General features: G+C 42.3%; 1 protein-coding gene across 1 annotated transcript in view; it reads right to left on the bottom strand.

The window, feature by feature from the left end:
* The window catches only part of tp53bp1 (tumor protein p53 binding protein, 1), a 116,421-nt gene that overhangs the window by 36,941 nt on the left and 52,456 nt on the right, over positions 1-27,024 (bottom strand). The window contains 2 exon segments of the mRNA XM_062030482.1: positions 244-478; positions 3,346-3,441. Of these exon segments, the coding sequence (XP_061886466.1) occupies positions 244-478; positions 3,346-3,441 (331 nt within the window).

The following is a 27,024-nucleotide window of genomic DNA, read 5'->3' as shown; positions in this document are numbered from 1 at the left end:
AGTCTAGGGTGTCTCCGCCTCCTGCCCAAAGTCAGCTGGGATAGACTCCAGCTTAGCCAAGCGACCCTAATGAGGATAAGCGGTATAGAAGAAGGTATTTATAAATGTTACTATATATATATGTTAATAACTGAATTAATGCTTTAAACAACCACAAGTCATTGAAATAATTCAACATTTGATACATTTTAAAACCAGAATTTAAACCAAAGGCTTATTACATGTGTACAATGATTTAACAACCTTGCTGGATGGGCTGGCAGCAATGGTGTTGTCTAAAGACTGCTTGGAGACGTCCTTCTGGTTGGGGGTGGACAGTTCTGTTTCATTCTGCTCCTGGCCTTGTGGTTCTATTGCAACTTCCAGTGGTGCTGCCAACACTTCCTGTTGTGAAGCCTCTGAGTGGCTTTTAGAGAGTCTGGTGCATCCTTGCATTGAAGTCTGAGAGGTTCTCTGTGGTGATGCAAACAGCTCCCCTCTAGAGAGGTAAGGAAAAACATTAGAGAACCTAAGAAATTATAGGTTAATGGCAAGCAGCTTTTGAGCCACTTCACATATCACTCCATTTTGGCAAAAAAAACATCCTGACTTAGATTTAATAGATTAATGGGGTGACCAGGAGTAGGATGTGCAAGAGAAATGTCCATGCAATTTGTTAGATACCGTAAAGCCTGTTCAAGTCAGGTCGGCATCCCTAGAAATGGCTGACTCACGTCGACATATAGTTCACAATATACAACACATTACAACATAAACAGATTGATTTTTCATCAATAGACGAATGCAAACAAAAAAACTTTTTTCTTCAAAGTGTTCCAAGCACATATATGCAACGGTGCTAAAAATAATAGGGATGCATGACATTATCGGTGGTCAATAGATATTGACCGATAATGCTTAACAATTTGGTTCTTTATCGTTTCTCTTATAAATTCTTATTTGGATAAAAAGATAACAAAAAGGTGGATTAGCCTCAATTTTATTTAATTTAGAGCTAACATGACCATACAAAGCCACCAGTGAGGTCTTAAAAGGCACATAAACTATTTTGAAAATAAATAAAACATTCTGTAGAATTTAACAAAAGAAAACATGCGAAAATTACATAAGAATGTAACATTTCGTAACATTTTAAAACTTTTAAGAATCTTTGTCATCTGCCAACAAAATATATCGTGCAATATACCGTGCAAAGGTTTGTTTCGATTTACAAGGTGAAACTAATATAATGACATATGCTCATAACATGCATCACAATATATGTCAAGCCTTCTTTTGATATAATTTTGATGATTATAACTTACATCTTATGAAAACCTGGAATTTAGAATCTCAGAAAATGTGTGGTTTTCAAAAACTGTAAGCAGTGATCATCAAAATTATAGTAAATAAAGGCTTGACATATCTCACTTTGCATGTAACGAGTGTATATAACTTATTAGTTTCACATTTGAAGTACAGTTGCAAACATAAATGAACTTTGCCACCTGTATAATATGAGTGAAAATGTTGGAGGAAAAACATGCAACTTTTCTGACTATTACAATTGAACATACAGCTACGGAAAAAAGGAGCATCTACGGGGAAATTGTTTGTAAACTTTTGACCATAAACTTAGTCATTGCTCTGTGACATTTGTCGTTCCTGGCCAAGTGGTACTCTTCCCTGCTGCGATGAAAGATAGCGGCAGACATGAACGGGAGCTATTACTGCCCGCTTTTAAAGCAGTCAGAATATTTCTTGTCATGCTCATCTAAATGAGAAGGCATTCATTTAAATTTAGCAGGTAATGGTGCTAACAGTATAGGAGGTATTTGTACCTTACAGCAGCAGATGACTGCTGCTGCCTGGGATGAGATCGACACGGTTCAAAAACACAACATTCATTGCATGCTGTATGTAGAAATGTTTCAGCATATTTTGCTCGTATGTCCTCCTCTTGATGAAATAGCTACTTTGGAATTAGCACAAGTAGCGCTGTTTTCTTGTAAAATATTGGCAAACTTCGGAGCGCTTCTTCCTCCGGTGCCGCCATGTTGCTCTCTTGATGCTTTCTGGCGTCACTACGCACATTGCATGATGACATCATTCTGATCAGGAAGAACCGTTAACGGAATCGGTTGACAAATTGGCAAGCGATTACAAGGAATTAAAACAGTGGGAACCGGTTCTGAACAAGAAACGGTTTTCGGTTCTTGTCCCTACTAACGACTATAATGTCTAACTTTACGCCGTTTGCCGGTGCATCTTCAAACGTCCAGTAGGACATGTGTGTGTGTGTGTAGAGTGTGCAAGTTGTCCCGTGTGTGTGTGTGGGTTTTCTCCGGGTACTGGGGCTTCCTCCCACATTCCAAAAATGTGTATGTTAGGTTCATTGGATATTGGAAAGTGTCCATAGCTGTGAATGTGATTGATTTTTTCTCTCTGTGTCCTTGTATTAGCCCTGCTAATTTTCGTTAGCATGACAAGGAGCTAGTCCATTGTACGTTAGCATTAACAGTGCTGTACAGTGCGACAAATTTACTCGCAAATGCGCTTAAAAATAGACCTTGCGACTGAAAAAAAAAAAAACGTCACACGTGTAAAAAGGGATTTCAACCCATCCATCCATTTTCTACCGCTTGTCCCTTTTTTGGGGTCAACCCTTTCATTGCATTTCGCTCTTAAAATAAATACATCCAAATTTGATAAAACTAGTAACATTTTCGCCCATTTGTATAGCATGTTTGAAATAAATTTAAACCATACCGAAATACACAAGCAATTCATCACTCGCGCAGAGAGCTGTGTGTTACAATTTCTCATTTGCTTTCTGTATTGGGTGCATGGGAGCAACCGCATTAACTAAAGGAAACATCTTTATTTTTGACATGATTTGTAGACTAATTTGCAGTTTTACCTAATTGCTTTTTTTTTTTTTTAAGTATAGGGATCTAAAAGTATCAAGATGAGACATAGTCACAAAGTTGGCTACATCAATCACTCCTGCTTGAGCGAGGGCAAAGACGTAGCTCCAAATCTATATGTGGCATTTAAAATGTGTTTGTGGCGGCCTGCCACAAATAAATTATTAGTACATAGTAGCTTCCAATCAGCTTGTTAATAGAAATATTTTAATCATACGATTGCAGGGCAACAACTTTATGTAGTGGCCGTATATTTTAATGGCAAAAGGGAGTTAAATTTGTTGTTTGCAAAGTGTACCCAACAAAATGGACGGTAAATATTTATTGTTGAAACATTCCAAAAGGAAATTAGGATGTGAGCTTGTCTGTGTAGTTTCCCCAAAAATCACAATTCTTCTGGTAAGGCAACACATACTGTGAGAAACTCATAGACACTTACCTCACAAGTGTGCCGTTGCCTCCAGGAAGATGGCTGTCATCCTCTGCCTCCTGCTGTCGGTGCACCTGCCTGACACGACTGAACACGGATGGACTGCTGGGACAAAACAGATCTGTTGTTTAACAAATACATTAAACCAGCCATTGTTTTAGCTTGACATACTTACAAGTTATACATTAAATTGATTGATTGAAATTTGTATTAGTAGATTGCACAGTACAGTACATATTCCGTACAATTGACCACTAAATGGTAACACCCGAATAAGTTTTTCAACTTGTTTAAGTTGGGGTCCACATCAGGTAGTGCAGGGGTCTCAAACACGCGGTTTGTTTCATCTGGCCACATAACTTTCCTATAGAAGGTCTTATCTGTGTCCATGTGATGTCAGATGAAACAAAAAATTAGCTGTTTGGCCACAATACCCTGCAATATATGTTTGGAGGAGAAAGGGAGAGGCTTTTAATCCCAGGTACACCATTCCTACCGTCAAGCATGGTGGTGGTAGTATTATGCTCTGGGCCTGTTTTGCTGCCAATGGAACTGGTGCTTTACAGAGAGTAAATGGGACAATGAAAAAGGAGGATTACCTCCAAATTCTTCAGGACAACCTTAAATCATCAGCCCAGAGGCTGGGTCTTGGGCGCAGTTGGGCGTTCCAACAGGACAATGACCCCAAATACACGTCAACAGTGGTAAAGGAATGGCTAAATCAGGCTAGAATTAAGGTTTTAGAATGGCCTTCCCAAAGTCCTGACTTAAACGTGTGGACAATGCTGAAGAAACAAGTCCATGTCAGAAAACCAACAAATTTAACTGAACTGCACCAATTTTGTCAAGAGGAGTGGTCAGAAATTCAACCAGAAGCTTGCCAGAAGCTTGTGGATGGCTACCAAAAGCACCTTATTGCAGTGAAACTTGCCAAGGGACATGTAACCAAATATTAACATTGCTGTATGTACACTTTTGACCCAGCAGATTTGGTCACATTTTCAGTAGACTCATAATAAATTCATTAAAGAACCAAACTTCAGGAATGTTTTTTGTGACCAACAAGTATGTGCTCCAATCACTCTATCACAAAAAATGAGAGTTGTAGAAATTATTGAAAACTCAAGACAGCCATGAGATTATATTCTTTACAAGTGTATTTTGACCACGACTGTATATTCATCCATTCATCTTCTTCCGCTTATCCGAGGTCGGGTCGTGGGGGCAGCAGTCTAAGCAGGGAAGCCCAGAATTCCCTCTTCCCAGCTACTTCCTCCAGCTCCTCCCGGAGGATCCCGAAGCGTTCCCAGGCCAGCCGGAAGACAGTCTCCCCAACGTGTCCTGGGTCTTCTCCGTGGCCTAAACACCTTCCCAGGAGGCATCCTGACCAAATGCCCGAACCATGTCATCTGGCAACTCTCGATATGGAGGAGCAGCAACTTTACGATGAACTCCTCCCGAATGACAAGAGCTTCTCACCCGACAGAGGAAACTCATTTCGGCCGCTTGTACCCGTGTTCTTGTGCTTTCGATCATTACCCAAAGCTCATGACCATAGGTGAGGATGGGAACGTAGATCAACCGGTAAATTGAGAGCTTACGCTTCCAGCTCAGCTCCTTCTTCACCACGACTGATCGCTGCAAGGTCCGCATCACTGCAGACGCCGCACTGATCCGCCTGTCGATCTCACGATCCACTCTTCCTTTACTCGTGAACAAGACTCCAAGGTACTTGAACTCCTCCACCTGAGGCAAGATCTCATTCCCAACTTGGAGATGGAACTCCACCTTTTTTTTTTTGAGAACCATGGACTCGGACTTGGAGGTGCTGGTTCTCATCCCAGTTGCTTCACATTCGGCTGCGAACCGATCAAACGAGAGCTGAAGATTTTGGCCAGATGAAGCCATCAGGACCACATCATCTGCAAAAAGCAGAGACCTCGTCCTACAGCAGGGGTCTCAAACACGCGGCCCGCGGGCGTTATTTTGCGGCCCCCACCATAATATGAAAGTTTAATGTTAGTGCGGCCCGCGAGTTTTAAATGAATGACGCTTGACAGCGTTGTGTGCGGAGGCCCGCGAGTTTTAAATGAATGACTCTGTGCGGAGCTGAAGGAATCTACCAATCACGGTGTGCTATAAGGCTCTCGACATTATCGAGGGTGTGCCATAAGGCTCTCTAAAGGCTCTCTACAATATCGAGGGTGTGCCGTGATGGCACTGCCTTTAGTGTCCTCTAGAAACTTGTCACCGCATCATCTTTATCTCCATACTAACAGCGTGCCGGCCCATACACATGGCTGAGGCTTCTGTAGACACAGGAAAGTTATTGCAAGACATACTTGAGGAACAGCCATACATGTCACACTGAGAGTGGTCATATTTTATTTTATTTATTTTTTAACACTGTTACAAATATGCGCCACACTGTGAACCCACACCAAACAAGAATGACAAACACATTTCGGGAGAACATCCGCACCTAAACACAACATAAACACAACAGAACAAATACCCAGAATCCTTTGCAGCCCTAACTCTTCCTGGCTACAAAAACACCCCCGCTACCCCCCCCCCCCTCGCCCCCCCTCCCCATCTCCCGAATTCGGAGGTCTCAAGGTTGGCAAGTATGCATTGACGTTACTTGCGTGATGCAAGCAGAGAAACATTTTGCCGCTTTTCCACGACACCCGCACACGCTCTTCCTCCCTCCCTCCCTAACTCGCCCGCCTGCTCGCTCCCGCCACCGATGTAACAAGTCCGGTGCTTCCAAAGCACTCCGCCGAAGGACCGAGCGACAATACAAAAGTGTGGTGCACTGGACCCCAGCGCTGATACTCCGACAGAGAGTCGCTGGGCGAATCAGACATGTAACACGTTAGTGGTGATGTTAGCCTGTTCGGGGCTAATTGTGCTACCGTAACTGTAAACTCCACGGCGAGCCGCCCCCCACCCCTCCCGTTGGCTCCAGACAGAGACGATTTTTGATGCAATATTTCTTTGTTGAGCACAGGGGCACCCCGACGTGTTTTATTTCATTTCATTTTTTATGTATCTCCTTCATTGATGTGCATCTTTGATCGATAGACAATTATACCTCAATTATTCAATTATACATTTACACACCAATGCCTGAGAAGGAGCAGGATGAAGAAAAATATTATATTTTCCTGCCCCCTTCAACATAATACGTAGTCTTACTTAATGATATCATATAAACCAACAATTACATCCAAATATAACGAAAACAAACAAAAAGACACACAAAAAAACACAAGAAGTGCAAAAATTCATGATGTACAAACCGAACAAAAAAAACAAAAAAAGGAATATACACCTCACGGGATGATAAAAAACAAATACAAAACCAGGCAAAAAATAAGTCAAATAATAAATATAAAGCAAAATGTAAACACTTCTGGCTGTCCATATGATCTTATTGTTCTGTCTTTACATATTTTTTTAATTGGAATATATTTTTAAAATATTTTATCACATTGTAAAGAGAATTCCATAGTTTAACCCCCACCACTGATAGGCACATTTGTTTTAAAGTTGTCCTTGAATACTGATGTTGGAAATGACCTTTTCTTCTATGCTCTTCATTCTCAGAAGGGATGACAAACATTTTTTGTAAATTTGCTGGTAATGTTTTACTTTTAGCCTTAAACATGACACATAATGTCTGTAACTTTACTAGCTCATGTAATTTCAATAAACCCGAATTAATAAATAATATGTTAGTGTGTTCTAAGTAATCTACTTTATGAATAATCCTTATAGCTCTTTTCTGTAGTTGATACAGAGAAAGTTGCAGTGCACAAGGAATACAATTTGAAACGTCATTATACAACTAGACATGCTGAGGAGTATGCAAAATACCAGGGAGATGAGAGAGTGAAGCGGGTTGCAAATTTTAAAACCAGTCTACTGAGGCAACAAGATTTCGTCAAGAAAGCAAGCGAAAAGAGCGATGCAGCAGTCAAAGCTAGCTACATGGTGAGTGAGATGGTTGCTGGGGCGGGAAAGCCATTCAAAGAAGGTGAATTCATTAAAAAGTGCATGTTAGATTTTTTTTAAGAAATCTTTTCTTGCGGCCCAGCCTCACCCAGTTTCTGCATCCAGTGGCCCCCAGGTAAATTGAGTTTGAGACCCCTGTCCTACAGCCACCAAACCGGACGGAATGAACAAAACTGGTGACAAAGGGCAGTCTTGGCAGTCCAACCCTCACTGTGAACGGATCCAACTTACTGCCGGCAATGCGGACCAAACTTTGACATATATATACTGTATATACACACACACACATATACAGTCGTGGTCAAAAGTTGACACTTGTGAAGGACATAATGTCATGGCTGTCTTGAGTTTCCAATAATTTCTACAACTCTTTATTTTTTTGTGATAGAGTGATTGGAGCACATACTTGTTTGTCACAAAAAACATTCATGAAGTTTGGTTCTTTTATGAATTTATTATGGGTCTACTGAAAATGTGACAAAATCTGCTGGGTCAAAAGTATACATACAGCAACATACATTATCAATTTTGGTGATGTAGAAAAGTTACAATCAAATCAAATTAGCTTAATGGCATGGCCTCTTAACTTCATGTGAGTGATTATGATTGAGGACACCTTTTGACTTCTCTGAGCCCATTTAAATAGGGCTCATGTGATGCAGTCATTAGACTCCGTTACAAACGCGACAATGGGAAAGTCAAAGGAATTCAGCACAGATCTGAAAAAACGAATCATTGACTTGAACAAGTCAGGAAAGTCACTTGGAGCCATTTCAAAGCAGCTTAAGGTCCCAAGAGCAACTGTGCAGACAATTGTTCGTAAGTATAAAGTGCATGGCACAGTTTTGTTACTGCCACGATCAGTAAAAAAACGCAAGCTATCACCTGCTGCTGAGAGAAAATTCGTCAGGATGATCAAGTCAACCGAGGACCAATAAAAAGCAGGTCAGCAATGAATTGGAAGCTGCTGGAACACAGGTGTCAGTGTCCACAGTCAAGCGTGTTTTGCATCGCCATGAACTGAGGGACTACCATGCAAGAATGAAGCCCTTGCTCCAGAAGCAACACCTTAAGGCTCGTCTAAAGTTTGCTGCTGATCACATGGACAAAGATAAGAACTTCTGGGGGAAAGTTCTGTGGTCAGATGAAACAAAAATTGAGCTGTTTGGCCACAACACCCAGCAATACGTTTGGAGGAGAAAAGGTGAGGTCTTTAATCCCAGGAACACCATACGTACCGTCAAGCATGGTGGTGGTAGTATTATGCTCTGGGCCTGTTTAGCTGCCAATGGAACTGGTGCTTTACAGACAGTAAATGGGACAATGAAAAAGGAGGATTACCTCCAAATTCTTCAGGACAACCTAAAATCATCAGCCCGGAGGTTGGGTCTTGGGCGCAGTTGGCTCTTCTGACAGGACAATGACCCCAAACACACGTCAAAAGTGGTCAAGGAATGACTAAATCAGGCTAGAATGAAGGTTTTAGAATAGCCTTCCCAAAGTCCTGACTTAAACGTGTGGACAATGCTGAAGAAACAAGTCCATGTCAGATAACCAACACATTTAGCTGAACTGCACCAATTTTGTCAAGAGGAGTGGTCAAACATTCAACCAGAAGCTTGTGAATGGCTATCAAAAGCGCCTTATTGCAGTGAAACCTGCCACGGGGCATGCAACCAAATATTAACATTGCTGTATGTATACTTTTGACCCAGCAGATTTGCTCACATTTTCCAGTAGACCCATAATAAATACATAAAAGAACCAAACTTCATGAATGTTTTTTGTGACCAACTAGGGCTGGGCGATATATTGATATACTCGATATATCGCGGGTTTGTCTCTGTGCGATATAGAAAATGACTATATCGTGATATTCGAGTATACGTTCTCACGCAGTTGCTTTTAGCTGCGGGGCATTAAACTGCATGCGTTTCTCACTCTTTCTTGTCTCTCCTTCTCACAGAGACATTAAAAACAAGCGCACCTTCTTACATACGTCACATACTGTCACGTGAGCAACGTCACACGCTCCCACGGAGCAGACAGGTAGCGACATGGTAACGTTAGTTGTGATGCTAACAGCTAACGGTGTGGTTTGAGTGGTAATACGAGAGAAAGAAGGTGCGAATCTGGTAACAAGTGGAGGAATAATTAATTCCCAAGAAAAACAGCACGGGGTCCATCGTCTGACGGTGGTTTGGCTTCAAGCTGGAATATGTCTTTACATCATGTCAACATCTCCGTTCGGTGCCACACCAACTAAATGCCGAAGCAACTATTTCCACATCAACACCATAGGACATATACTATTTGATATGCAGCTCATTTTTATGTGACACTTATTGAAATATCTTGTGTGACATCATGCACAAAAGTGCACTTTTTTTGTTTTAAACTATTGTAATAATAATAATAATAATACCTGGGATTTATATAGCGCTTTTCTAAGTACCCAAAGTCGCTTTACATGTAGAACACATCATTCATTCACACCTGTAGTGGCGTTCTGCACAAAAAGTGCACTTTAATTTAGTGTTGTTTTGAAATGTCATCTTAGTGGCATCATTCACAAAAGTGCACGTATAGCTTGTTTTAAAATGTCTCTGACAATCTTGCACTTTCTGTTTTGGAAATGACATGAATGTTTGTACCACTGCTTAATAACTAATAAATACAGTTTTGCTAAATTGACTTATAGTTGTGATTTCCCTCTCTGCATGAAAGTTTAAAATTAGCATATTTTAATGCAGTATGAACAAGAATGTTTTAATGTAGACACATAGAATCATCATACTGCTGTGATTATATGTATCAAGTGTTCATTCAAGGCTAAGGCAAAAATATCGAGATATATATCGTGTATCGCAATATGGCATAAAAAAATCGAGATATTAAAAAAAGGCCATATCGCCCAGCCAAAAAATAAGAGTTGTAGAAATTATTGGAAACTCAAGACAGCCATGACATTATGTTCTTTACAAGTGTATGTAAACTTTTGACCACGACTGTATATATATATATATATATATATATATATATATATATATATATATATATATATATATATATATATATATATATATATATATATATATATATATAATTACAGGGGTATCACACTACTCAGCCTCCCTGGGAAAGTTTACGCCAAGGTACTGGAAAGGAGGGTCCGGCCGATAGTCGAACCTCAGATTCAAGAGGAGCAATGTGGATTCCGTCCTGGTCGTGGAACAACTGACCAACTCTTTACGCTTGCGGGAATCCTGGAGAGGGCCTGGGAGTATGCCTATCCAGTCTACATGTGTTTTGTGGATTTGGAGAAGGCGTATGACCGCGTCCCTCGGGAGATCTTGTGGGAGGTGCTGAGGGAGTACGGAGTGAGGGGAACCCTGTTGAGGGCCATCCAATCTCTGTACAACCAAAGCGAGAGTTGTGTCCGGGTGCTTGGATGTAAGTCGGATCCGTTTCCAGTGGGGGTTGGTCTCCGCCAGGGCTGCGCTCTGTCACCTATCCTGTTTGTGATTTTCATGGACAGGATTTCTAGGCGGAGTCGTGGCCATGGCGGAGAGGGTATACGTCTCGGGGGGCTAAAGGTTGCGTCACTGCTGTTTGCAGATGATGTGGTCCTGATGGCACCTTCGGTTCATGACCTTCAGCTCTCACTGGATCGGTTCGCAGCCGAGTGTTCAGCGGCTGGAATGAGGATCAGCATCTCCAAATCTGAGGCCATGGTTCTCAGCAGGAAACCGATGGTTTGTACAGTCCGGGTAGGGGACAGGACTCTGTCCCAGGTGGAGGAGTTTAAGTATCTCGGGGTCTTGTTCACGAGTGAGGGAAAGATGGAGAAGGAAATCAGCCGGAGAATCGGAGCAGCTGGGGCAGTATTGCAGTCTCTCTGCCGCACTGTTGTGACGAAACGGGAGCTGAGCCAGAAGGCAAAGCTCTCGGTCTACCGAGCTATCTACATTCCTACTCTCACCTATGGTCATGAAGTGTGGGTAATGACCGAAAGAATAAGATCGCGGATACAAGCGGCCGAAATGAGTTTCCTCAGAAGGGTGGCTGGCATCTCCCTTAGAGATAGGGTGAGAAGTGCAGTCACCCGAGAGAGACTCGGAGTAGAGCCGCTGCTCCTTCGCTTGGAAAGGAGCCAGCTTAGGTGGTTCGGGCATCTCGTGCGGATGCCTCACGAGCGTCTCCCTAGGGAGGTCCTCGTTGCACGTCCCACTGGGAGGAGGCCCCGCGGCAGACCAAGGACCAGATGGGGGGATTACATCTCCTCTCTGGCCTGGGAACGCTTCGGGATTCCCCAGGAGGAAGTCGCAAATGTTGCTCTGGAGAGGGAAGTCTGGGGGTCTTTGCTGGAGCTGCTGTCCCCGCGACCCGATTCCGGATAAGCGGTTGAAGATGGATGGATGGATGGATATATATACATATATATATATATGCACGCATATGTATATACAGTGGGGCAAAAAAGTATTTAGTCAGTCACCAGTTGTGCAAGTTCTCCCACTTAAAAGATGAGAAAGGCCTGGAATTTTCATCATAGATATACTTCAACTATGAGAGACAAAATGAGAAAGAAAATCCAGAAAATCACATTGTCTGATTTTTAAAAAATGTATTTTCAAATTATGGTGGAAAGTAAGTATTTGGTCAATAACAAAAGTTCATCCCAATACTTTGTTATATATCCTTTGTTGGCAATGACAGAAGTCAAACAATTTCTGTAAGTCTTCACAAGGTTTTCACACACTGTTGCTGGTATTTTGGCCCATTCCTCCATCCAGATCTCCTTTAGAGCAGTGATGTTTTGGGGCTGTCGCTGGGCAACACGGACTTTCAACTCCATCCAAAGATTATCTATGGCAGGGGTCACCAACCTTTTTGAAACCAAGAGCTACTTCTTGGGTACTGATTAATGCGAAGGGCTACCAATTTGACACACTTAAATAAATCGCCAGAAATAGCCAATTTGCTCAATTTACCTTTAACTCTATGTTATTATTAATAATTAATTATATTATACACTTAATTGAACGGTTTAAAAGAGGAGAAAACACGAAAAAATGACAATTAAATTTTGAAACATAGTTTATCTTCAATTTCGACTCTTTAAAATTCAAAATTTAACCGAAAAAAAGAAGAGAAAAACTAGCTAATTCGAATCTTTTTGAAAAAATTAAAAAAAGAATTCATGGAACATCATTAGTAATTTTTCCTGATTAAGATTGATTTTAGAATTTTGATGACATGTTTTAAATAGGTTAAAATCCAATCTGCACTTTGTTAGAATATATAACAAATTGGACCAAGCTATATTTCTAACAAAGACAAATCATTATGTCTTCTAGATTTTCCAGAACAAAAATTTTAAAAGAAATTCAAAAGACTTTGAAATAAGATTTGAAATTTGATTCTACAGATTTTCTAGATTTGCCAGAATATATATTTTTAATTTTAATCATAATAAGTTTGAAGAAATATTTCACAAATATTCTTCGTCGAAAAAACAGAAGCTAAAATGAAGAATTCAATTAAAATGTATTTATTATTCTTTACAATAAAAAAAATAAATTTACTTGAGCATTGATTTAAATTGTCAGGAAAGAAGAGGAAGGACTTTAAAAGGTAAAAAGGTATATGTGTTTTTTCTCTAAAATTGTCTTTCTGAAAGTTATAAGAAGCAAAGTAAAAAAATTAATGAATTTATTTAAACAAGTGAAGACCAAGTCTTTAAAATATTTTCTTGGATTTTAAAATTATATTTGAGTTTTGTCTCTCTTAGAGTTAAAAATGTCGAGCAAAGCGAGACCAGCTTGCTAGTAAATAAATACAATTTAAAAAATAGAGGCAGCTCACTGGTAAGTGCTGCTATTTGAGCTATTTTTAGAACAGGCCAGCGGGCTACTCATCTGGTCCTTACGGGCTACCTGGTGCCCGCGGGCACCGCGTTGGTGACCCCTGATCTATGGGGTTGAGATCTGGAGACTGGCCACTCCAGGACCTTAAAATGCTTCTTACGGAGCCACTCCTTCGTTGCCCGGACAGTGTGTTTGGGATCATTGTCATGCTGAAAGACCCAGCCACGTTTCATCTTCAATGGTCTTTGCTGATGGAAGGAGGTACATTACATGGCCCCATTCAGTCTTTCCTTAACACGGATCAGTCGTTCTGGTCCCTTTGCAGAAAAACAGCCCCAAAATCATGATGTTTCCACCCCCATGGTTCACAGTAGGTATGGTGTTCTTTATATGCTACTCAGCATTCCTTCTCCACCACACACGACAAGTTAAGTTTTTACCAAAAAGTTATATTTTGGTTTCATCTGACCATATGACATTCCCCCAATACTCTTCTGGATCATCCAAATGCTCTGTAGCAAACTTCAGACGGCCTTATGTCAACCCTCCATAAAAGAGTTGCTTTGTTATGCGTAGTCTGACATGCGACCATACCATCGTGTTTGTGAGCGCTGGAGCATGGTGTGCATTGATGGGAGGTTAGCCCGAGTAAGTACTTCTGTGTATGGTATTTTGTCCGGCCATCTGATTTGAAGAAGCTTCCTAAGGCACGTCATGTGAAAGTGGTTGAGTTTCTTGGCATGCCTCGAGTAGACTGTCCAAGTCTCACATGCATAAACAAGGGTGGTAACCACAACTGCAGCACCGACCTAAAGTTTGGTGCATAGTCCGATTCCTCTACGCTCCCAGACATTCAAACAGAGTCTTCCAAATGCAGTGCTGGCCTTAGCAAGTCTATTGTTGATTTCCTCATCCATATGCACATCCCTTGAAAGTGTATTACAAAAGTAAGTGAATTTTTTAACTGTTTTCAATGTCTGACCTTTTACTTGAATTGTTAGTTCTTAATAGACAGATCCTGGAGTAGGCTGATAAAGTACATCAGTCTTTTTCATGCTTATTGTGAGCAAGATGTCATAGGCCTTTAAAAACTTGTCCATGATGAGTTGCATGTTTGAGTGAGAGCTGACATTCAGGGCACAGTCATCAGCAAAGAGAAGGTTTCTGATCACAGCATTGACTTTTGTAATAGCATTCAGACATCTTGGGTTGAAACCGTTGCCATTTGTCTTATACCCTATGTTCTCCCCTGGGTCATCACTGGTAAAAGCCCTTGTGAGCTTTGCAGAGAACATCATACTGTTGAGGGTTGGGGCCAGAACACTGCCTTGTTTGACTCCATTGATAACAAGATATGTTTCACTATCATCGAGCAAGCGGACCATCATACCAAAATGGAATTGACGAGTAATGCTAATGAAAGTTTTTGGGCATCACAACTTGGCCATGATCTTACACAAACCTGGCTTACAATGTCAAAGACCTTGTTAAGGTCTACAAACGTGACATAGAAATCCTACCAGCTATGCAAAGAAGTGAAATACCGTGATGATTAATGCAACATTGTTGGTTGCCTTTGTGCTTATATAAGTGCACAATAAAAGCATTCTTAAATTCCTGTGGACGTTTTTCCTTTTGTCCAGAAAGAAATGAAAAGCTCATGTAGATTGAGAGACAGACTAGAACTACCACACTTGTAGATTTCTGCTGGAATGGCATCAACTTGTAATGGCCATAGGGGTCCATCGATATATATATATATAATAAATTGCCAGTCACAGTTACCTTGTGCTCAGCTGGGAAAATAAATATATATATATACTTATTATGTCATCCATTTACTTATTATAAACTGTTACAGGCGTATTTAATAATCATGTTAATATTAAATATGTACGTAAATAATATGTGGGGATATAAAAGGCATCCGGTTCTATCAAACAAGGCGGAAGCGGAAAGTGACGTCACTAACCACCTGGAGCTCCTGTCAGACGCAGTGTTTTTTGCCATGGAGCCACTTCTTGGAATAATCTGCCTTTTGACTTTTTTTGGTGTGCTTTCCATTGGCCTGTGGAGAACCGGGAGAACAGGGACTCTTTCCAGGAGGACTTTGAGTTGGATGCGCAGTCTCGGTACCGTGAGTACACTGCTGCGGCTTTCAAACATTCATCGCTTGCCCGTACGTGCATGTCACGCTACGTGTATGTCACGTACGTAACTTTTGGGACTTTGGGGAAATATATGTGTTGTATGAACTTTGGGCTGTGGGATTTAGTGTGTTGTGTAGGTGTTTGATTTATATTGGCGGGTTATATGGACGGGAGGGGGTAGTTGTTTGCTATGCGGGATTAATTTGTGGCATATTAAATATAAGCCTGATCGTTTTGTGGCTAATAGTTATACATGTCTTGTGTTTATTTAATATATTAATCATTCCCAGCTGAATATCAGGTCCCACCCGTGACTCCTTAATTGCGTAGTGGCAAAGACACCCGGGGAACTTGGGTGCGTTTGTTACAAACTCAATGGCTTTACCACTGGATAGTTGCTTGATTGCTTTTTCAACTTCAGAGCTGGAGGGTGGACAGTCAAGCGCTGTGTTAATCCTGACCTGCGGGAGCCGGTTTACGGCTTCATCATTGATGGATGATGGACGGTTGAGAACTGCGTTGAAGTGCTCGGCCCAATGCTCAAAACATTTTCCCCCATTTCGTGATTAGTGTATTACCATCTGGGCTAAGAAAAGGAGGTGGGATAGATGTCCATAGAGAGCTTTTACCAAATCGTAAAAGCGTTAGGGGTCATGCATATCAGGAAACTTCTGGATCTCCTCGGCTCTATTGCTGAGCCAGGTGTCTTGCATGTTGCGTAGTTCTGTCTGAACTCTGGCGTGTCTGTGAAAGCCGCCTTCATTGATTGAACTTAGGTCTTGTTGGTGGGCTAAAAATAGTTGTTTTTCGCAGATATCATGTCCTGTATCTCCTGGTTATTTACATCAAACCAGTCCTGGTTCTTATTGGTCTTTCAACCTAAAATACTGAGGGAAGATGAATGCACAATGTCTCTGTAAAGTGCCCAGGTTTCCTCAATGTCAAAGTCACTGTAGTTTTGATCAATGAGTTCTTTCTTAAGGTCATCGGTAAGTTGAGAAGATTTGTTGTCGAGCTTCAGTTTAGAGACATACATTTTTTTGGTAGCCTTCTTCCCTTGGGGTCGAAATTTAGCATGGAGGCGCAGTTTCAGCTTTGACATGATATAAGCCTGTGGTCAGTCCAGCACTCAGCTCCACACATGGCCTTAGTGACAAGAACATTGTTTTGATCTGACTTCCTTGTAATAACGTAATCAATCAAATGCCTGCTGATCTTTTCCAGGAGAAAGCTGCATTGTCATAAGCATGTCATGTATGCCTTTTGGTAGGCTAGACATGGTGTGTATTAACTTGGTATTGATAGCAAAAGAAACACCAGATTCAAGTTTCTCAGCAGTGCTTTTACCACTCCAGAAAAACGTGTAACCGCCATGGTTGTCTGTAAGCTGGCCCTCCAATGCTACACGTGTCTCAGAGAGTGCAGCAATGTCAATGTTGTACCGGCTAAGTTCAAACGCAAGTAGTGCAGTACATCTGCCAGGTTGATTTGTCTTTGGGTTGTCTTGGAGTGTTCTAATATTCCATGTTCCTATGATTTTTTTTTTTTTTTTTTAAATGTCCTGCCCAGCTTCTCGGGCAAATCATATAGCAGATGTAGATGCCCATATCGGCTGTTCAGATTTACTTTACAAAAGAGAAGTGTAGCATACTTCTCTTGTTGCCTTACTTGTATTTTGACTTTATTAAATGTATTTATATTATCATTTGGTGCAGCCGGGCCGGAGCAGGAGGGGATAGAAAGAGAAAAAAAGGAAGACAGAGGGGGGAATTGTGGGGACAAGAGGGGGATTAGACAAAGAGACAAAAACAACAACAGCAAACACAACAACAACAGAGCAACATCAGCAAATACGACATGTACAAATATGATGGTAAAAGTAATAGCAAATAAGCAGTTAGCGAAAATAAAAATAAAAATACAGAAATGACAATGAGCATTATTACACTAAAAATGGAGCAATATGAATACCAATAGAAATAAAGCTATTGATAATAAACAATACCAATACTTTACCTTTATTATCAACAATACAATTGTTCAAATGCAACAATACATATACGTAATGATAACTTGAGATACGAAAGAATGCAGAAAAATGGAGGGGAAGAAAGAGAAGCAACCTACATTAACCTTGTAGATTGTTATAGTAACAATAGGTTAAGCTTTGTCAGTGTGCCATGTGTTATACCCAGTTTACCCTAGGGCAACAACGTTAATATATGTTTGATGAAACGTGATTATGTGCATGAGTGTATGTGTGCATATGTACTTGTATATGTACAGTATGTGTATATGTGTGCTTGTACAGTGAATGTATATGTACAGTATGTGTATATGTGTGTACAGTGAATGTATATGTACAGTATGTGTATACAGTATGTGTGTTTGAACAGTGAATGTATATGTACAGTATGTGTATATGTGTGTTTGTACAGTGAATGTATATGTACAGTATATGTATGTGTGTGTTTGTACAGTGAATGTATAGGTGTAGTATGTGTATGTGTGTGTTTGTACAGTGAGTGTATATGTACAGTATGTGTATATGTATGTTTTTACAGTGAATGTATATGTACAGTATGTGTATACAGTATGTTTGTATAATGAATGTGCGTGTGGATGTACGAACTTTGAGTGTGTAAATATGTATTGTATTTATTTGTATATGTATGTGGGAGCGTAGGTACCTATGTATGTCTGTATGTATGTGTGTGAGTATATGTGAATTTGCATGTACAATACATTTGACTCCCAGTGTGTGCGGGAGCCAGAGTACGGCCCCAGCCTCCCCGAGAGCCCATCCCACAAACAGTAGGTGTGGTGCCCAGGGAACCAGGGGCCACCGCCCCCACGCAGCCAAGCCGGACAGCGACAGGAACCCCAGAGCCTGGCCCACCGCGCCGCCCACAAGGGCCAGCAGAAGGCCGCAGACAGACGCACCCGGCAGAGGACAAGGCACGAGAAAAGCAGGGGGCAGCCAGACCCCAAGCCAGCGAGAGACCACACCCCACACGGACAGAAAGACGGGACGCCCCGCCCGAGGGGCCCGGAGACCCCCTGCAACTGGACGGGAAGACCGCCCCCGCCCCACCGGCAACAGGGCCCCCACGAGCCCCCCCCCCCCACCCCCGGAGAGCGCGGCGAGGCCAGCCCACGGCCACCCCACCCAAGCCGGCCGCCACAGGACCACCCAGCACGGGGCCACAGGAACCACCCACCCCACCCGCAGGGACCCCAACGATGGAGATGGAACAACCAGCAACCGCCCCGCCGAGTCCCCCCCTGAGGTAGGGGAATAAATAAATAAAATAAATAAATACATAATAATAATAATAATAATATTAATAAAATATATTAAAAAAAATAAGAATAAATAAATAATTAAATCTATTTATATAAAAAAAAAAAAAAAAAAAAAAAAAAAAAAAGAATTAAAAGAAGATCACAGACATGCTGACACACAAGGTCGCTACCCCAACAACTGGCCGACTCGCAGCACCTCGGAATACCTTGCAGCACCAAGCTACCACAGTAGACGCAGGGACCAGACCCAGCAGGCCCCAACCAAGACGGGCACCCGGAAGGGATGGACGGTGGGACCCAGGAGCTCCAGACACGCAGTCCGGATGCAGTAGCCTGAGGCGCCGACCCCCACCCGACAGGCAGGCCCAGAACGTACCCACAGAAATATACATACATATATATATACATACACATAAACATACACATGTACACATACACACACATACACATGCATACACATACACATATATATACATACATACATACATACACACACACACATACACATACATATACACAGTTTGTCAGCCCCGACAACCACCACGCGCGCACGCTGCCACCAGTCACAACATCAGCCACCCCCCTGCACCAGACCCAGCAGCCACGGGCACCCACACCACAAACAAACGGCAGCAGAAACAGCAGCCACAACACCCCCAGACAGCCAGCACCACCCAATCAGATAAAAAAAAAACCGCGACCGGCAACCACACGCCAACAGGATCACAGAGACCGGCCAGCGCCAGCCCGCCAGCAAGCCAGCAAGCCCAAACGCCAACACGCAAACAAGAGACACCAACACCCCCCCCCCACCCCCCCACCCCAACCCAAACCCGCACAAACACACCACCGCCCAAACAACCGAGACACAGTATCCAGACCACACACGGGCGCCGCACCGCCACTACATCAAGTCGCCAACAGAGACCCCACAGCGCAAGGTCGGGCCACACGGGCACGGACCCCACCCAACAGGAAGCGAGACCCGCGTGACGCCACACACAAATAAATAATAAGATTAAACAAAAATAATAATAATTTAAAAAATAATAATAATAATAATAAAATGAAAATCAAATTAAATTAAATTAAAAATAACAAATACAAATAATAAAATAAAATAAAGTAAGTAAATAATAAAAATTATTTTAAAAAAAAATAATAATAAAAAAAAAAAAAATAAAATAAAATTTAAAAAAAATAAATAAATAAAAAATAAAAATATATATATACATACACATATACACACATACACATATATATATATATACACATATATACATACACACATATACATATAAAAAATAATAATAATAATAATAAATTAATAAAAGCCTGGCAGGCCACCAGAACGCAGTCCCCGGAAGGAGGCAATGAGGGGTGCGCCGAACCCCAACCCCCCCACATGCATGTGTACAAGGCCCCCAGAGTGTCTACTGTGTAGTTAAAATTAGGAGGTCAGCCATTACAGCCGACCTCCAGTCCCTATTGATGCGTGTACTGTAGCGTGAGTGAGATATGTATGCTTGTGGGAACTAACAATGCGATTAAAATTGGGGGACATCAAGGTCTTGGTGGGTCCCAACCAAGCCGAGCCCTCCAAATCCTAAGTGTCTAATATGCAGCTAAGATTGAGGGATGGACGAGCAGGGGACAAGACAGGAGGACTGGAGCCCCATAGGAGGCATCCTCAACCCCCGCCATGCCTCCCCGCAGGACAATCCCCCAAAGTCCTATATTTGTGTGACTGTGTGTGCTATAAGTAGGAGGAGTAGAGGGCCCGGACATCCCCCCCAGTCCATGCGGCCGACAACCAGGAACTACGGCCAGGAAGCCGCCCCCCACGGCCCGTGACCCACACCAGACCACTTTAGCGTGACGCCACGCGAGCCCACCCCCCGCCAAACAAAGCCAGCCCCCGTCCGCCCCAACCCAACCCCGCAGAGCCCATACCAGCAACCAAACGCAGAAAAACTGCACAGCCCCATGCCCAATGCAAACACCGCATCCCGACCATCCACACAGCAACGTACCCATACGAGTTCCTATGTTCCTATGATAAGCGGTGTCACCTTGTTTCTTGTGTTGAATTTTTGACCGCATGAAAGGAATCCTTCCAACCGCGGTAATCTGACCCGGGGCAGGTGAAGCAGGCAATGTTAAGGGCACCTTTTCTAGCTCCTTCCTCAGACTACAGAGGTGGGCAGTGCATTCCTGAAAAGGGCTGCTAAGTCACTCAGGGGGCTGCCAAATCCCACTGCTGTTTTGGTCAGTATGTGTGTAGGTCTGCAACTACAGCTGCCAGTGTATCCACACCTACTCCTTCGCCGCTAACCTATCGCCACAGGGCTTAGTATGAAATTCAACTACTACAGCATTAACGACTTGCGCGTGAATTGGTTTAAAGTGGGGAGAACTTATTCAGCATTGCCCACACTCTCTCGTCCAAGCCCATCTTGGTTCAATGGCAAGACAAAGTCAAGACGACTGGGGATAAACCTGGATGCAGAAGCTAACGTAAGCTCAACTGTGTCAAACCCCTGTGGGGCTTCACTCCAATATTTATGTCGGGGTTGTTTCCCCTAGCCTTACACTATCCCTCGTACTCACAAGGCAGTGAGGCCATTTGACCCATGACTGGGAGTTTGTTGGTGGGAACCAGGGCATATCCACATGCGGATGGGCCTGCATACAACAATACAACACCTCTGGGGGCAGACTACCTCCGAGTCCGTGATAGATTAGCCCAAGGCCACAAGGTGCTCAATATCCATGTGTCGCCACGGAGAGGCTCTACCAAGGGCTTGCTGCTGGAGAGGCTGTGTACTGGCAAGGACAGACTTACATACTCTGCTATCCCTTGCACATTTTCTGCTAACCAGCGGTGAAAGCTGAAAGTGGAAAGCGACAAGACCACAACACACCCCGCAGACACACTCGGCGCATCACAACAACCATTGTCTATGAATGTTCTCATTCATTCAGGTCAATGTCATCTCAGGGCATTCAATCAATCGCAACTGGACTGTTTGGTTTGTCTTAGAAGACGTTTCGCCGGTCATCCGATTAGGCTTCATCAGTTCATGCTCATAGACTTCGATTGGTCTTGATTGATCTTAGATTGGGACTAGAGCTGACCAATCTTAGTCTATGAGCACAAACTGATGAAGCCTATTCGGATGAGCGGCGAAACATCTTCTAAGGCAAACCAAACAGTCCAGTTGCGACCGATTGAATGCCCTGAGATCACAACAACCTCTATGACACAACACGTTATAGTCCTACCTCAATGAAAACTTTTGTTATTTTGGAAATGTATAGCATAGCTCAAGGTAATATTATTTACAGTATATAGTGCTAGGATACACATGATTTCAGCCTTTCAAATCTCCTCTTGGACCACCAAATTTTTGACCTCTGTATTTGTCAAATTCTACGGCCGTGGCTGAGATGGCATCATTTGTCATCATTTTAACTTTTGGGCAAAGGTTACAGTATTTTTATGCACGCAACTGCAGAACCCTGGAGGTTTGTAACTTCAGTTGAGATGTTGCTAGAAAAAGGTAATTTGGGGGACGGCGTGGCGAAGTTGGTAGAGTGGCTGTGCCAGCAATCGGAGGGTTGCTGGTTACTGGGGTTCAATCCCCACCTTCTACCATCCTAGTCACGTACGTTGTGTCCTTGGGCAAGACACTTCACCCTTGCTCCTGATGGGTGCTGGTAGCGCCTTGCATGGCAGCTCCCTCCATCAGTGTGTGAATGTGGGTGTGAATGGGTGGATGTTGAAATACTGTCAAAGCGCTTTGAGTACCTTGAAGGTAGAAAAGCGCTATACAAGTACAACCCATTTATCATTTATTATCATTTAATTTCCCTGAGTCTTCCACAGAATCCGGAAAAGTTAGCAAGTCTGAGCATGCGACTAAGAAGCAAGCATTTTCAAGCATGCCTTGCTGTCAACAATTCTTTTCCCTCTCAAAGTTCTTTCATTAGTTTGCTATTTTGTAAATTGCCTCTTATTCCTTGATTACCATATTTTCCGCACTATAAGCCACACCTAAAAACCACAAATTTTCTCAAAAGCTGACAGTGCGGCTTATAACCTGGTACGCCTTATAAATGGATTAATATTAATATTCATTTTCATAAAGTTTAGGTCTCGCAACTACGGTAAACAGCCGCCATCTTTTTTCCCCGTAGAAGAGGACGCGCTTCTTCTTCTACGGTAAGCAACCGCCCCCATAGAAGAGGAAGCGCTTCTTCTTCTACTGTAAGCAACCGCCAAGGTGAGCACCCGCCCCCGTAGAAGAAGAAGCGTGCGGATATTACGTTTCATTTCATTTGTGTGTTTCTGTAAAGACCACAAAATGGCTCCTACTAAGAGACACACGTACAAGGTTCCACTGACTTTTCATATTCATGTGAACCGCACTGTGGATACAACGGGAGCACGTACGGTGAATATTCGCACCACAGGGAATGAGAAGTCGTCCTTCACTGTGGTTCTAGCTTGCCATGCTAATGGCCAGAAACTTCCACCCATGGTGATATTCAAAAGGAAGACCTTGCCAAAAGAGAACTTTCCAGCCGGCATCATCATAAAAGCTAACTCGAAGGGATGGATGGATGAAGAAAAGATGAGCGAGTGGTTGAGAGAAGTTTACGCGAAGAGACCGGGTGGCTTTTTTCACGCAGCTCCGTCCGTCCCTGTTGATCTACGACTCCATGCGCGCCCACATCACAGATGGTGTCAAAAAACAAGTGAAGCACACCGAAGAAGAAGAATTTGAGGGATTTGTGGATGAGGAATAACTTCAGAAAGTGAGCTTTAAATGTTTATTTTGTGTGTTGTGTGACATTAACGTTCGAGCAACGTTGAGTTATTGATGTTGCTATTGCTCTGCACTATTTTGAGTGTTACTATTTTTGTGATTGCACATTTGCACATTACATTTTGGGAGTGAACAGAGTTGTTAGAACGTTGGTTTGTAATATATTATTAAAGTTTGACTGACCTATCTGACTGTTTTTTTGACATACCCTTTAGCGCAGCGTAGGTGCGGCTTATAACAAGGGGCGGCTTATAGGTAAACAAAGTTTTGAAATACCGTATTTTCCGCACCATAAGGCGCCCCGTGTTATTAGCTGCACGTTCAATGAACGGCATATTTCAAAACTTTGTTTACCTATTAGCCGCCCCGTGCTATTAGCCGCACCTACGCTACGCTAAAGGGAATGTCAACAAAACAGTCAGATAGGTCAGTCAAACTTTAATAATATATTACAAACCAGCGTTCTAACAATTCTGTTCACTCCCAAACTGTAATGTGCAAATGTGCAATCACAAAAATAGTAACACTCAAAATAGTGCAGAGCAATAGCAACATCAATAACTCAACGTTGCTCATACGTTAGTGTCACACAACACACAAAATAAACATTTAAAGCTCACTTTCTGAAGTTATTACTCATCCACAAATCCATCGAATTATTCTTCTTCGGTGTGCTTCACTTGTTTTTTGGCACCATCTGTGAAGTGGACGCGCATGCAGTCGTAGATCAACAGGGACGTAGCTGCGTGAAAAAAGTCACCCGGTGTCTTCGCTCATCTTTTCTTCATCCATCCATCCCTTCGAGTTAGCTTTTATGATGACGTCGGCTGGAAAGTTCTCTTTTGGCAAGGTCTTCCTTTTGAATATCACCGTGGGTGAAAGTTTCTGGCCGTTAGCATGGCAAGCTAGCTAGCTCACGGTGAAGGACGACTTCTCATTGCCTGTGGTGCGAATATTCACCGTACGTGTTCCCGTTGTATCCACAGTGCGGTTCACATGAATATCAAAAGTCAGTGGAACCTTGTACGCGTGTCTCTTAGTAGGAGACATTTTGTGGTCTTTACAGAAACACACAAATTAAATGAAACGTAATATCCGCACGCTTCTTCTTCTACGGGGGCGGGTGCTCACCTTGGCGGTTGCTTACCGTAGAAGAAGAAGCGCTTCCTCTTCTACGGGGAAAAAAGATGGCGGCTGTTTACCGTAGTTGCGAGACCTAAACTTTATGAAAATAAATATTAATATTAATCCATATATAAGGCGCACCGGGTTATTAGCCGCACTGTCAGCTTTTGAGAAAAATTGTGGTTTTTAGGTGCGGCTTATGGTGCGGAAAATACCGTATGCCATTCATTGAAGGTGCGGCTTATAACACGGGGCGGCTTATGGTGCGGAAAATACGGTTCTTGTTTATATCAGTTATTCTCATTAGTGGTTTGGCAAATGGCAAGCAGTGACCCAAACTGTGGATCCATCCATCCATCCATTTTCTACCGCTTGTCCCTTTCGGGGTCGCGGGGAGTTTTTTTGAAACTCAAATACTTCAGCTCTTTTAAAATAAAAATATATTTAAGTGCGGTATGAAATTGAGTTAGTGGAAAATAATGTGTTTCGTTCAATGATCATTCAGGAACAAACTCAAAAATGATTTTAACTGTTTTTTTAGTAAAGTACCGTATTTTCCGCACTATAAGGCGCACCTAAAAACCTCCAATTTTCTCAAAAGCTGACAGTGCACCTTATAATCCGGTGTGCCTTATATATGTACCAATATTGAGCCACAACAGGTCTCGCAACTACGGTAAGCAGCCGCCGACTTAATTTTCCCCCGTAGAAGAAGAAGCGCGCGGTGCATGTTGGGATATATGACTGCGCGAGGCGTGCCATTTAATTTCCATTTGTGTGTTTATGTAAAGACCCTAAACAGTGGATGGGAACAGTGGATGACAGAAGGCGAACACACGTTCACCAAGACAGGGAGTCAGCGCCGGACGACATACGACACTATCTGCCAGTGGATCGTAAATGCCTGGGCTGATATATCAGTCTCAACTGTGGTCCGAGCTTTCAGGAAGGCAGGAATTGTCACTGAACTGCTAGACAACAGCAGCGACACAGACTTGATTAATGACGACTTCGACAACTGCCCAACTGTTTAATTCAGACAATGAAGAAGAAGAATTTGAGGGATTCGTGAATGAGGAATAACTTAATAAAGTAAGCTTTACATGTTTTTTTTTTGTGTGTAGTGTTGTGTGACATTAACGTTTGAGCAACGTTGAGTTATTAAATGATAAATGGGTTATACTTGTATAGCGCTTTTCTACCTTCAAGGTACTCAAAGCGCTTTGACAGTATTTCCACATTCACCCATCCAACGTTTGATTTACCGTAACAGTATCAGACTGTTTTTTACATGTTTATTGAATCGAGGAAAAGTTCTCCTCCACTATGTGATATAAATGTTGCACTACATGTTATACCTTGCTGTTGTTAAAAGATAAACGAAATACCACGTCACTGACTTTACCTCGGGGAAAATAATAAAACAACTGTTTATTCATTTTGGGAGTGAACAGAGTTGTCAGAACGCTGGTTTGTAATCTATAAATAAAGTTTGACTGACCTCTCTGACTGTTTTGTTGACATTCCCTTTAGCGCAGCTCCATCTAATGGCTTCATAGCGTAACCCCAGCCTCTACTGTAGCGTCTATTTTATGAGCCTTATAATGCGCCTTATATATGAACAACGTTTTAAAATAGGCCATTCATTGAAGGTGCGCCTTATAATCCGGTGCGCTTTATAGTGCGGAAAATACGGTACATGTTGTATCTGAGGAGTTGAATCAGAGGAAATAAACAGAAAGTGTGATACAAAAAATATTTAAATATAGAGGTCTAATTTTTCTTGGGATTATCTTGGTAAGGTAAGTTCGTTCGTCCAGTTTAGGCCAATAGTTTTGTCACAGATATTTTGTGCCTGCCCGTGTGTCCGCATTAAGGGCAGAATTTTCAGCACGCAATCTTTAGCGCCAACAGACATTCATTGAAGTTGCAGCAAATGTGGTGTTTCAATTTATATTCTAGTGCTGGCCATACTTCTTAATTTTCTTCTTCTGGGCTCCACTTACAACTACAGTATGTGAGGGTGGAAGAGGCACAATGGTGATTGGACATTGGGGAGACTGACTTTTAGCAACCGTGAACAGGCGCACACACAAACGTACACAAACGCACATGCACACAATGAACTGCAATCCTTAACATGGGTTGTCCCGTGCAGGGCGGACCGAACCAGTCCGCTATTATACAGAGTACCGTTGGACCTCTAACAGACAGTGTTTAATAGTAAAAGTGGTGTCGTTTTCAGTCGTGTGCAATTAAATTATTGCTACTTTTCATGGTAATTGGACACCCTTTGTAAGAATGGTTAGTGCCCTGCATCCTATAGTTACCACTGTGGTCACCATTGTTGTTTGTATTACATTATTGCTATAGTAAGTTGGGGTT

The sequence above is a fragment of the Entelurus aequoreus genome, linkage group LG02, assembly GCF_033978785.1.
Source record: "Entelurus aequoreus isolate RoL-2023_Sb linkage group LG02, RoL_Eaeq_v1.1, whole genome shotgun sequence".
Lineage (NCBI taxonomy): Eukaryota > Metazoa > Chordata > Actinopteri > Syngnathiformes > Syngnathidae > Entelurus > Entelurus aequoreus.
This window is presented reverse-complemented; position numbering and strand designations above follow the sequence as displayed.